We start from the raw sequence: 13,989 nt of genomic DNA on the forward strand, positions 1-13,989 counted from the left end.
GATGTCATGGATATTCATAACTTTATAACTCTACCGCCCGTTAAACACCTTGACGAGAACCCAAGTTAAACCAGAATTTAGGAAATAAGTGATTCAAGAATGATCGGTTTGTCGAGAATATTGAATCCAAGATATTTTGGAAGATGTGCACCACACCGTACCCGAACGTGATCTGGTGGGCACACTTCACCGAGCACCATCAGCTAAGGTGTGTGCTGTAAAAATAATGAAGTCGGCATCAATGTTGGAGAATACAGACCGAATCGCAACACTACGGATCATTGTGGAATAATCAATTGAATGGTATTCATCACTCTACATCAACTTCATTGACTACGAGAAAGCACTCGATATTGCGGACAAGACAACACTATGGAAACTTCTTCGACACTACTGCGTGCCTGAGAAGATAGTCAGTACTATACGGAATTCCTATGATGGATTAAACTGCGAAATCGTGTATGGAGGACAGCTGACAGATTCGTTCGAAGTAACGACCGGAGTCGGGCAAGGTTACTTACACTCACCTTTCCTCTTTCTCCTGGTGATCGACTGGATCATAGAGACGTCAATATCTGAGGGGAAGCATAAGGTACAGTGGACAGCTAGGATGCAGCTGGACGACCTAGACCTCGCAGACGATCTGACTCTTTTATCGCACATGCAACAACAAATACCGGAGAAGACGACCAGTGTGGAAACAGCATCAGCATCAGTAGGTCTCAACATACACAAAAGGAAAAGCAAGATTCTCCGAAACGATACAGCTTGCACCAATCGGATAACACTTGACGGAGAAAAGTTGGAAGATGTAAAAACCTTTATATATCTGGGCAGCACCATTGATGAACCCTGTGGGTCTGATGCAGATGTGAGGGCGAGGATTGGCAAAGCAAGACCAGCATATTTACAACTGAAGAACATCTGGAACTCCAAACAACTGTCGATCAACACCAAATTCAGAATTTTCAATACAAATGTCTAGACAGTTTTAATGTAATGGGGCGGAAACCTGGAAAATTATGAAAGCCAACCTTCAGAAGATACAAGTGTTTATTAGCAGTTGTCTACGAAAAACACTTCGGATCCGTTGTCCAGACACTATCAGTAATAGCCTACTGTAGGAGAGAACAAAACAGATTCAAGCGGAGGAAGAAATCAGAAAGAAGCTCTGGAAGTGGATAGGACCCAACTACTGCACAAGGCAAGCACTCACTTGCAATCCTCAAGGTCAAGGGTGACGAGGAAGAACAAAGAACACAATATGCCGAGAAATGGAGACAGACATGAGAAGAATGAGCAACAATTGGATAGAACTAGCAGGGAAGGCTCATGACAGGGTGGAAGGGAGAATGCTAGTTGGCGGCCTATGCTCAATTGGGGGTAAAAGGCGTAAGGTGAGCCTCGAGAATCTTCGGAGGTTGTAAGGCCGATGTCCTATCTGACTTCTAGAGTAACCAGATGAGGAAGATTCACAAACAGATGAATAAGTATTTCCGTTTACTAAGCTCCATTTGCGCGTATCAATAAGCAACATATGGCGTTGTAGCAGCTCCATACCCATGGCTGACATAGAAACATCTGCAGCAACCAAAATACAACGAATGGATTTACGTAAACCCACGTTAAAATAAACATAGTTCTTACCATATATTGCAATTGGTTTCCCATTTTCTGCCTGTAAGTTGAAAACTGATTTGTACAGTCGGCCTTTTGAAATTTCAGGAAGGACGCTAATCTCTGCGCCAGTGTCGACCAGGTAGCGAACTTTCATCATCACGTCAGTGATGTATAACAGATGGATATTTTCTCAGGCTACGATCGTCGTTGACGCGTACCAACTAGGAAGTTTTATGAAAGAATTTTCGTGTCAGTTGGTTTGGAACACGTAGAAATGCAGTTATAATCGTACCAGCACCAATCAGGCTTATTTACCTCAAGATCTAGTTTTCGTGAAGAAATGCTTCGAGGAATTTGGAGGCGTCTACGGCAACGATGAATAATAAGCTGGCGTTTCAGAGTACCTCAGAGTTCTGTGACGTCATTTCGTGACGTTTGAGGCTTCTGTTTGACTGAATAGACCTCGGTGTTTAGAGTTGTGTAGTCTCAAAAATCCGGTCGACAGATGCAGCCAGTTCGTTCATACAGTTGTTTCGAAGCATTATCTTCACTTATCGGGGAAGCTCAGACAAGAATAGATATCTAAAAGGCCTCTCATCAAAGGTCCGTTGACAAGTGACCTCTCGCTCACGTAAAAACAATTCTGTTGCTGAGCCGCAGAAGAGCTGGTCCAACTTTTGTCAGTCAGTTAGGGCTCCACGTTCAAGGATAGCTTTTTTAAAAGTTTCTTAAGGTTCAGATACATAACTAGTGGATATAAAAAGTGTGGCGTAACTAATGAAATTGTGAGAGGAATTGTGCACGCGGGTCTGTCACGCCATGCTCGTGGAAGTCAGCTACTGTGTAGCAGATCCAAGCCTCGATATTATCGGGCCCAAATGGCATTAACTGGAATGAGAGAGGCAAAAGGGTTCTAATCTTGACTTATTTAGGAGTTCGTTCCAACATGATATATATAAAGTACACTAACGAAAAAATATCCGAAAACATGGATACAGTATATGAAAATAAAAATTTAAAAATAGAAGATAATGTTTCAGAGAGGAACAGATCTACAGTTTGTGAACTGGTGTGCCAGCTCAAGTCGGTCTCACTACTGAAGAGGTCACGTGTATTCGGAGTTTACAACGCCTTCACTAGTAACACATTTATAATTGATGTATGCTAACCCAGTCAAGTCGGAAGTTTGTAGTTATATTTGAAAGGTATCTCGGAAAGCGTTTGATCTAAGCTGACTAACGCCCGTAGGAGATGCATAGCACAGCCTGCCCACTCATGATCTGGTTTGAATACGAGACCAAGCGCCTTCAGCTAGGTTTGTCCAGTAGGTTTAATGAGGTCGGCATCAAATGTCGGAGACTTACAGAACTATTCATTTTGGGGATTTGTTTACTGGTACTCACCGAATACGAGGTTTTTCAGGCGTCCTGTCAGCTATTTCTGTCTGATAAAGAGAGAGAATTGCTTGTAGTGTTTGAATAGATTGAGAACTACTTGGCCGGGAAAACAGTCAGTAAATATGGCGGACCTTGTTAACAGACAGAGAACTGATATCTTAGTCAATGATAAGTACAGACTTATGCGGAAAATTGGTTCGGGGTCATTCGGAGATATATACCTGGGGGTCAATCAACTGACGGGTGAGGTAAGTTAGCATTTTCTGCAAGTGGTTTCTGTATTTGGTGTCATCTTGCGTCTCAATGTTGGGTTAATTGGTATATAGGGTTCTTGGTAATGGTATGAATGTTTTCTCTTTTCCTCTCAGGAAGTTGCAGTCAAGATGGAAAATATATATGCTAAACATCCACAACTTCAGTTCGAACACAAGGTTTATCGACTCCTTGCAGGTGCAATTGGTATACCTCAGGCGAGGTGAGTTATTAAGTTAATGTAATTGTTAAGATGGTACGGCACTTGCCGAACATACTGGGTCCTGGTGATGGACCTTCTAGGTCCGAGTTTAGAAGACTTATTCACCTTTTGTTGCCGGCGGTTCACACTGAAAACTGTATTAATGCTTGCTGACCAGATGCTTGCTCGGATTGAAAATGTTCATAATAAAAGTTTAATTCATCGAGATATTAAACCTGACAACTTCCTCATGGGAATCGGACGTCATTGCAACAAGGTCTATATGATTGATTTTGGCCTAGCTAAACGCTACAGAGATGTGCGTACAGGACGACACATCAGTTATAGGTAATTGGGATTTATTTCTCTTACTTCGCACAGAGAAGACAAAAACCTTACCGGAACAGCAAGATATGCCAGTATTAATGCACATCTGGGCATAGAACAATCTCGTAGAGATGATCTGGAGTCTCTAGGCTACGTTTTGATGTATTTTAATCGTGGATCTTTGCCTTGGCAAGGTTTACGGGTAGGTATTTCACATTCAGTCACCTATGTAACACGTATTTAAATTATCCTGTTGCTTAATAGGAGTAACAATATTGTCAGTTTTCCTCGCATTGTACATCTGAGCTAACTTATATACCTCGTGTAAATATTTTTACAGCTAGTCAATCTTAGGGGCACAGCTTTACACATCACCTTGTCTGTCTGATTAGTCCTAAAAGCTCCTATAGTATTGTGAACCTGATTTGGACTCGTTCTGCCGTATCGACACTAGTCGCTATGTTTTAATACGGTTGAATTATAGTAGCCAACACTTGTTCTGTCAGGCCCTATCATATCGTTCGGTCCCAAAATATCGGTATGAGCGTAGTATGTGTAACAAATTATGATTATAATCAGGACAGTGCCTATAAATTCCCCTGCGGTCTGGCGGTGGGTGTCATTTCGTCTCCACACTAGTGTATATGCAGCCTTTGGTAAAATCATCAAAAATTGAGATACATCATGTATGGTCTGACGGATGGTTCAAGGGATCAGACAGCCCCCTAATTGGTTGAGGGTGGGGTCGGCCGGCTCACATATCACTGTGCTCACGTAGCCACTAACTGGAAGTTCTTTTCACTGCCTCCTTGCCTGTGGGTATTGTCTGCGAAGTTAAGAGGACGAAAAGCGAATGTTCAGTGCTCAAATCAGGTTTGTGTGTAAGAAGAGTCCGCCTAGTTGTAGAGTTTGAAAACTAACTCCAAACCAATGGAGCACATAAGGTCCAGGATCTTGGGCGAACAAATGACGTATAAACCAGAAAACCGCATCTCCTAACGCTTCCCGACTACCATATAAACCAGACCTCTAGATAAAACGCTCGGTGAGCACTCCAACAAGAGGATCACCTGCTTTAGCTTGGGCATACTCAGTAACCCAGTTAACACATAAACCTAGCGATTTATGTGGCATATATATATATATATATACCTTAGTTCTCATCTGTGCCTATGTTTATGTTCATGTAAATCTAAAAAATTCATGAGTTGAAGTATGTACTTCAAAAATCGGACATGCAATTTACACCTGTCGTCATAAATCCTGAATACAGTTGCCTATTAAGTTGGAGTGTGAGCTCTGGAATTTTAATGGTGGAAATAACATCACTATGCCGAATAACAGTTTTACTAACTAATCTGAGGGGATCGATAAGTGTTTCCAAGTGATGTACTAGAAACGACGTCATAAAAATATAAGTCACGGAATTTTCCAGTCTTAACATTACGTATTTATATTTAGAAACTAACCGAGAATTCCATTATTCTTGAATATTGTTACGTCTTGTATTGTAATCAATATGCCTAATCTTTCTTACTATCGGTGATACTGCAACTTTAGCTTTCATCTTCATAGTTTCATTTGACCTGGTGTAGCAGCTTGAACTGGTGTGCGTTCGTCCCGGTTTCTACGTTGTGTATGACTGACTCGGCAGTGGTACTACGTGAATTGCTCAGAGGAGACTGGATAGATGTCATTATCTTCTGTAAGTTCATTCAGGGTCAGCCGAACAGGGTATCTCGGTTTTCTGTAAAGTAACTTGCATATGTCAAAAACTACGTAAGTCACCTAAAGATAATCCACTCCAACACTATTTCCAGGATACTTGTAATATATTACACTTGATTGCCACTTCATATGAAATTTATCTACATAAATAGGACCTCTAGAAATCCAAAAGTCAGTTAGAAATACAACTTTTTAATTTGTAATCTTGAAATGCATCAAGCGTGTTTTATTATAAACAAGTGATGTCTTCATTCATCGGCAGTGTTTTTAGAATTCACATAACTTGCAGTTGGTTGCCGAATAAGTGGGGATGTGCATCTTGCCCTTAAGTTTATTAGTTTTTAATTTTATGTATAGTGATAAAACCGTAATTGCCGTTGTCTTAATCTGAACATAAGTTTTTCATAACCAACCTTTCAATTAAGTGTAAATAACGGTCAAATTTCCGGTCTTATCACCCAAAATGACCTTCAAGTTTACACTTCTATAACCAGTCGTCCTGCGATCACAGCCGGAAAAATGGGCTATTCGTGATGCGAAATCCTGAAAATATGCTCTTGAAAATAAATTCAGCTATTGGTTTCCTACTGCTAAGCTTACGTAGATAACACAGGAGAGAAACTAAACTGCCAGTCTTTTACATTTCTCATTTATAAGATTCTAAAGAATCCTGTCATAAAAATGATTAATTTCGGTGTAAATTCGATGCATTCACTGAATGTAGTTTTTTATGATAACCTATAAACTTTTTACTTTCAGGCGACCACGAAACGTCAAAAATACGAGAGAATTAGCGAGAAAAAGATGTCAACACCTGTTGAAGTGTTGTGCAAAGGTTATCCTGCCGAATTTCAGATGTATCTGAATTACTGTAGAGGGTTGCGATTCGATGAAACACCTGATTATATGTATCTTCGCCAGTTATTCCGTATTTTATTTAGAACAATGAGCCATCAGTTCGATTACGTTTTCGATTGGACCATACTTAAACAAAGAGGTCCTGCTGGTACTTCATCTACACTTAATGAGGACACTAGTAACCGTTTACAAGCTCTTCCAAATTCTCCTGGTACAAGTGCTGCCCCCGAAGGTGAAGCTAATGTAGAACACTCTGGCAACGCCACAGCTGGAAGCACTCAGGTTCCTTTTGGCAGAACAGGATAGATTTCAGCGTTATTACTCTTGCTTTAGTTAAGTCGAACACTTCTTATATACATCAACCTTTACTAATGTTGAGCGGCCAATTTTAATCTTTGACACAAACCTAACATTTTAGGGTGTTTGGACATTAATTCTTTCTAACCGTTCATGTCTTTCTACTTATTTACTTAATTCTGAAAACAATGTATCAAACATTTATGCTCACAGTGATTGTTGAGATAACTTTGAATTTCTTGTGGTTATGTTTGTTATGTGCTCGATAATGCGAAACAAATGTCTCTGTATTAAATTTTAGGTTTTATTGTAGCACTGTACATACAAGACATGTCTTTAATTAATTGCTTTATTGTTCACGTATATATAGTTTTATACTTTCTGCAAGGATTTAAGAGATACATGTTGTCTGGTTGTAAGTGGGGTATCTGATTGCATACTTTTTTCGACAATCATTTTTGGTCATTTTAAAATCAGGGCTCATTAGAGTTGTCAATGCAACAAAGTAGGTGTTTTTATTGATTATTGCTACCAACGTTTCAGCATATGTTAATTTGTTATCGGCTGTATGCTATTTGTGGACTTCGTGCAGATCATTACACACATTTGATGGCTTCTCCAATCTTTGCCGTCTGTAACACCTACAATATTTGTAAAATATAAACTTTCAGTTTTTACTAATCTTTATTTTGTGTTTTAAAAGAAAAAACGATTAATGTTAAAGATCTTTGATTATGCCCAGAAATTAGTTGCAGTGAACTGCGATGCATGACTATGAAGGCGAGATTTTGTATTCATTGAAAGCATTTTAAGTACTAATTGGTTATTCAATTATTAGGTTATTCTGTCTCATTAATCCATATTCACCCAATTCGTATCTTCAGTACCTAATTTTTTTTATCCTAATGTTATGCGGCAACTTGAACTAATGTACATGCGTCAGGTTCTACGCTCCATAAAACGGATTGTCTTTTAGAACTACATGACACTAGCACATTCTCCTCGTTTGTACATGATGTCTTTGACCTGATCACTTACTGAAATACTTCAAATAACTACGAAACTAACTACCCAGTTTACGTGCTTCATTTTAACATTTTGCGTTGGTTACTTCGAAGAAGTCTGGATAATTTCCGACACCTTTACCCTGTTGAACAATACATCTTAATTATTTAATAACACTACCAAGATTCTATTTGTCATTAGTATGGGTTAAACTCTATGATTTCTAGCTGTTAGTTAATTGATAACGCACATGTGTGACTTGTACTTGATAGTGGAATCAAAACAGCGTTGGTAACGATTCATCGAGTACAGTGATATCCATTTTGGACAAAGTTGATAAAATCTTGTGGTCGTGAGACAGATATTCTTATAGAAATCCGACTAGACCAGATTTACTTCCCACTTTTCTTTTTATCTTCAGATCTAACTAGTGTAATGTCCCTGAGTATGTCCCTGGACATGGTACAATGGTATTAATGCTCTAAAACTTACGTTCTGACGCTTCCATCAACTTTTGATTAGATATCAAAGACAGGTTTTCACTGAACTAAATTGACTAGTGTTACTTATATTTTGAAAGGTAACTTCTTTATAGAGCTCTGTTTATTGATGTGCAATTTCCGGTATCTCGTCGGGCTGTAGTCTGCTGACTATTTTGGAACCCGATGATTAATGTTATCTTCGTGACGTCGCTTTATGTAGTCATTAATAACGTGTGGAATGCTGGCGTAGGTTACTGATTCGCATTCCATCTCACTTGCTTTGGTTCCGGGTATTCGTTAGCATCACGGTCTCAGAAAGCCTGTCTCGAAACCAAGTACTTAGTTGTAGGATGAGTTGTATATAATAGGGACATTATTACTAAATTTATAGTATGGACAAACAAGTTTCTCTCCATATATTAATTTTTAACACCAACCTCCATTTCTTGGATGGCGCCATTTTAGGTATTTGATAGCCTGAATATAGTTGCTTATGTTCATCGATTTATAAATTACTTTGTGCTATGCTGAACAATTTGTTTGGATCAGGGTAGCCCTTTTGTTTTAACCAAAATTTGTGTATACGCATGTTAACCCATATTTTTCAGCATGTAAACTGGTAAAACCATTCAACTTCTTTAGAGTAGCATTGTAAGACTTTTTGGTATAGTAATAATAATTAGTGATTATGTCTAGTTTATGTATGTTGGTTGAATTCCGGAAAGAGCTTGCATGTTATGAAGATTTTGGTTTAAAACAGGGAAGGTACTGAAAAATCACCTAATGAAAAGTTTTAGAGATGTAGTTTTTGGAGCTTGGAATTCGGTCAGAAACCATTAGTTATCAACTTACTGCAAAACATGAGTTTGAAAATGGACTTTTTTCAAATAATAGTATTGTTTTTTTCAGTTAGACTATGGCAGAGTGGGACTAACTTCCTCATAGCATGTACAGCAGGACTGTGAAATTGTTAAGCTGTTAACGTGAATGTCCGTAACGTTTTAGAGAACTGCTGTCGAGCAACATGGATGTGATATTATTAAGATCTGATTTGATCAGACGAGGTACTAAATTTTTAAGTAATGCAGGTCTCTAAAGAGGTTAGTTTGATTATAAAGATTCACGAAATCCAAGCCAAACGTGTGAAGTCGGTTGAAAATATCCTGATCTATAGTGTTCCGGGTGTCCGTTTAACAGTCATCAAGCAACCTAATAGCATCAGCGACGATAAGTTTCCTAAGAATAGTATTGAAGTGGGTCATTTACCAGACAGTCATTCGATACCTTGTAAACTGCCACTCGAAGAACATACGTAGTACATCCTTTTAAAGAACAGTATCACCCTGTAAGTGTAGTTACGTTTGTGGGGTCTCCAGTCCAATCTTGCAACTAGTAGATGGAGGATTTGATACTTTCAACAGTTACTAGAGTACGCTTATGCATTTTTAAAACCTTTGGTGTGGAATATTTCCATTGGCTCATATGCCTGGTAATACTTGTAACAGAAACAGTAGGCTTGATGAAATCATTCAAATATAGGTCTCGAGAGATTAACCGTATTAGTGTGTTCAGCACAGATGTATACTACTGTTTCCAAAAATAAGATCCCATCAATTTGTGGATAATCAAGTACTCTGTAAGCGTCCGGTGTCAGTTTCGAGTTATATGTGGAGGACCAGAGCTTTTTCTGCACATTGTGAACTGCTACGACACTGGTTTAATATTGAGAAACCTCATATCCAGATGATTTTTCGCTATAAATCAGGGATAATTTTTCAAGTTTGCTGCTGCTACTTGACAAGTATTTCGTTTGTTATTCTACTATAAAAGCTAGAGCTATTGCCAAATAAACACAATGTTATGGCCTGAATGGTTCGTCTATATGAAGTGACCTAGTAAATTACTTGAGTTTTTTCATGAACCTCAAATTACGTATCTCCATAGGTTTCACATACGGATTTTATATCCTAGAAACCGTACTTCATCGACTAAGTCCACTCACTAAAACAGGTTATATTAATCAAATTAAATTTACGGTTGGCTTTCAAAATCGCGCTACTTGGTGTGAGTTTGTAGCTTAATTATAAACTTCAATCTTCTGATCATTTTAATTCGTTAGTGTGTATAACTTTTTGAACGTAGTGAAATTATTTTTCTGGATCTTTTTGTGAAATTGATTTTTCAGGAATTACTAAGTTGTTCATTAGTTTGGAAGTATATATTCCAATTAAAAGTACTGTGATTTTATTTTTTGACGTGATACATCAATTAGTATGCTGAAATTCATATTTCAATCAACAGCCCCTAATAGCCAGTTTTTTTAAGCCACAATAACCTTATTATAGGGACTTATCTTTCGGGGTTAATGCTATTGCAGAGCCCTTAGCTCCAAAAACAAGTTGTTGATATCCAATTTATTCTAGTCACTAGTAAGGGATAGAACATATTAACATGGAATTATCCGGTTAATCGATCGCAGATTTTTACAACATTCAATGACCAAATAAAGAGAACTATTTGTAGATCTGATAAACTTTATTAAGACATTTTCTAAACAATTAAACGATCAGTAATAGGAATATAACTTGTAATAATCGGAATGTGTTTAGAAACTATTTGAGTTCGATACCGATTGATGAAGTAAATGTGAATAGCTAAGAAGTTCAATACTAGGATATAAAATCTGTTCAGTGCTTTCTGCTTCTCAATGGGCTTTTTCTTACTAAGATCATCTCGTGATGTAGAACTCCATAAAAATAATGATCAATTGTGCGTTTGTCAATTTTGACTAAATAATTTTAAACAAACAAATAGCTATTGATAGAGTGAATTAGTGAAACGTGAGAAATTTGTTAATCAATTATTAATGTAAACAGAGCGTCATTAAGTTGACATGAAGTAGTGACTAATAATCAATAATTCTGTGCAAAAACAACCTTTTACAACCATAGTAATACATAGAAATATTTTTATAGACATAAGAGTGAAATATGAAGAATTAGATTGAAACCCAATGTAAAGAGTAGAATTTAACATACTGTTTTTTATGCAACCTAAATTTTAAAGTGTGGATTGCTAAGGCTTCTATAAAATAAATTACATTTAGATGTATGTAACTCGAGATAATTGAGTGAATTATGTTAATGATGAGTATGAATCAGTCAGTCAGTTACAACGTAGAACTAGGTACATATATATACATCGGTTCAAGTTGCCATACCTCATTAGCACAACAAAATGAACACCGAATTCATAGAAGTAGTTAATTAAATGGTGGTAATATATAAAAGAAAGATTGCATATAAGGATATAGTACGGGAAGAAAGAATTAGTTCGTAGACAGAAAGATATAAAGCAATTTTAATCTCATAGGATCAACTTCAAACTCATCAATTTGAATTTAATTCTATAAAACACTGCAGATTAAATGACGCAGTTAATCTGATTTGTGCCTTGGTAAAATATTCTGGGGGTCTGCTGTCGAATACGTAGAAGTGGCCTTGATAAATGACTTATGTACGTGGCTATACATGAGCTAATAAACTAATATAGGCACAGTAAATTGATCAGTCATGATATGCTTTACACTGGGGAATGTAAGAGAGTGACTATAGTAGATTATACGAAAACTTGCTGTGTAAAATTTCCCCTTGATTGATCTATTCAGATGAATTTTCAATGTATTAGTAGCTGTATCTCACTTTGACTGGATGTTTCTAAGTAGTGTTTTCATAAAAGCAGTATTAAATCTATGACAGATATTTATCATTCATATTTCTTTCACAAAACAATGTATTTTGGTAAATGAAATCATCCGATTGATTGTTATAATTAACCTAGTCGGACGAAATTTTTATTGGTCAAAACCTTTTATTAAAAATTCGTAATAGCTAATAAGTACACTCTTTATAAACGAATGAAATATTCTTTTCATGTATTAATAATAATAACAACAGTTTGATTAGTTGTATTGAACGAAAACTTGTTGGTGAAAAGTAATTCATAGTTGTGTAGAAAGTCAGTCACTGGTGAGAGTATAATTTATGGACGACCTTTGAGCGACGCTAAAATGACCCTGAAAGTGTCTACCTACTTAGTAGGGCTAAATGAGGGTTATGAAGCAGTTTGAAGAATAAGGATCATGATTTACAGTTGATGGTTAGGGTTAAGAATTAGATTTAGTATTTTCATCATGAACTGATATCAGCTATAATGCCAAGACTATTTAGCCAAATGGGTGAATGAATCGATTTCGTGCCAAAATCTAAGACCTGTTCTCGTAAATCTGATTGGCTCGTCCATAAATTATAGTCTCGCCCAGTCGCTTTTTAAAGTATAAAAATCATACATTAGATATATCATTTGCATATCTTCTTTAAGATGTCAGTTACATATTTCGTCATTCTTTATTTTTTCCTGTTGTTATTGCAATTGCATACTTCAGTAGTATTGGTACTAAATAAACACATTTTTCTTTGATATTTATGTTGAAATATTTTCTGATGTCAATGATAATTATGTGTATTGTAACATTGTATACATTCCAACGTAATGCATACACACCCTCGCCTATAAAACGACTACTTGTCGTGGTTATTGAAGATATCTTATTGAGTGTGTAGTCCAGTCTCTCCATAAATCATATAACTGGTATAACATTAAAACATCTGTAGTTGTTGAATTGATTTATTCTAAATATTTCTATCATCTAGCATCATTTAAACATAGATGTATTCCCGCTATTTCTAAAATGTTTTATTCTAGCATATAATGGATTGGTAAATAGACAGATTGTTCTAACTTATGCCAAACGGAAAGTTAATTTACAAATGATCATTTGATTGATATTGGTTGTTATGTTGAAATGTAATATTATTGTATTCATTTTGTTAATCTATGACTAAAGTGTTATATCCTAGTGAAGATTAAATTACAGGTAACTTCTGAGAATTATTAATGGACTAATATTATCTATATATTCTTATGGTATTACTATTCAGTAATTAGATTATGTATATCTCTATTCCCCTTATTATAAACTTCATTTCGACCTGTAAATTATTATTACACGATTTACTGTTCTTAAGTTATGTTCAGTTTATTGATTACAGTCTCCCATATTCACAGTCACTTTTAGGCTAGATCTTGTTATTATGTTATTTCCTATTTTATGGTGTGATACAATCTGTTTGGCTGGTATATAAACCAAGTATGTTTGAGATGGTTCGTATAGTGGAAGCTGGTATTAGTGTTCTGAACTCAACTGGCAAAGCTAGGAGGAAAAAGGATCAACAAGAACACTAGGCTGCTCATATTGGTTAATACATCATTGGCTTAGCACAGTACTAAGATTGAATAATTCGTATTTCGATTGGCGAAAAAATCACATGATAACTAGCCGGAGTTAAAGTCGCAACATAAAGAACTACGGGGAAAAATATTTCTTCATTCAAATAACATTCTCAATCTCTCATTAGGGAAATTTAATTACTGAAGATGGATTCGTAGAAAATTCGAAATTATTACTACTTTATAAAATCGTGAATAAATGTATCTGCAATTCATTAATGTTGCACTTATGCTATCTGAAAGTAAACACATAGAGTCCTGGTTAGTTAATTGAATTATTTATTACAAGTATTATGAGTTCAACGTGTCAGGAAAAGTGATAAAATCAATAATAAAGACTTCTAAAGATGAAATAACATAAATGCCAAAAGCTTACTTTCAATCACTGAATGATCAAACACAGTGTAATGAACGAAGACTTGATGCGAATAATCGATTTTTTATTCAGTGCAAAATCATACACCAATTGTCC

At 36.4% G+C, this 13,989-nt stretch overlaps 1 protein-coding gene across 2 annotated transcripts; it reads left to right on the top strand.

Moving 5' to 3' along the window:
* The first annotated feature begins 3,118 nt into the window (after positions 1 to 3,118).
* On the top strand, positions 3,119 to 12,334 carry CSNK1A1_1 (Casein kinase I isoform alpha). Of its 2 annotated transcripts, XM_012937026.3 has the most exons (5): positions 3,119 to 3,265; positions 3,386 to 3,492; positions 3,523 to 3,819; positions 3,853 to 4,000; positions 6,286 to 12,334. In XM_012937026.3, the coding sequence occupies exons 1-5, from the start codon at positions 3,140 to 3,142 to the stop codon at positions 6,688 to 6,690; spliced, it is 1,083 nt and encodes a 360-aa protein (XP_012792480.3). In that variant the 5' UTR covers positions 3,119 to 3,139; the 3' UTR covers positions 6,691 to 12,334. The 2 variants fall into 2 exon arrangements, with proteins under 2 accessions (XP_012792480.3, XP_051066896.1); XM_051216317.1 differs by having other exon boundaries at positions 3,386 to 3,819; positions 3,853 to 5,503.
* Positions 12,335 to 13,989: the final 1,655 nt, after the last annotated feature.

The sequence above is a fragment of the Schistosoma haematobium genome, chromosome 4 (genome assembly GCF_000699445.3).
Source record: "Schistosoma haematobium chromosome 4, whole genome shotgun sequence".
Lineage (NCBI taxonomy): Eukaryota > Metazoa > Platyhelminthes > Trematoda > Strigeidida > Schistosomatidae > Schistosoma > Schistosoma haematobium.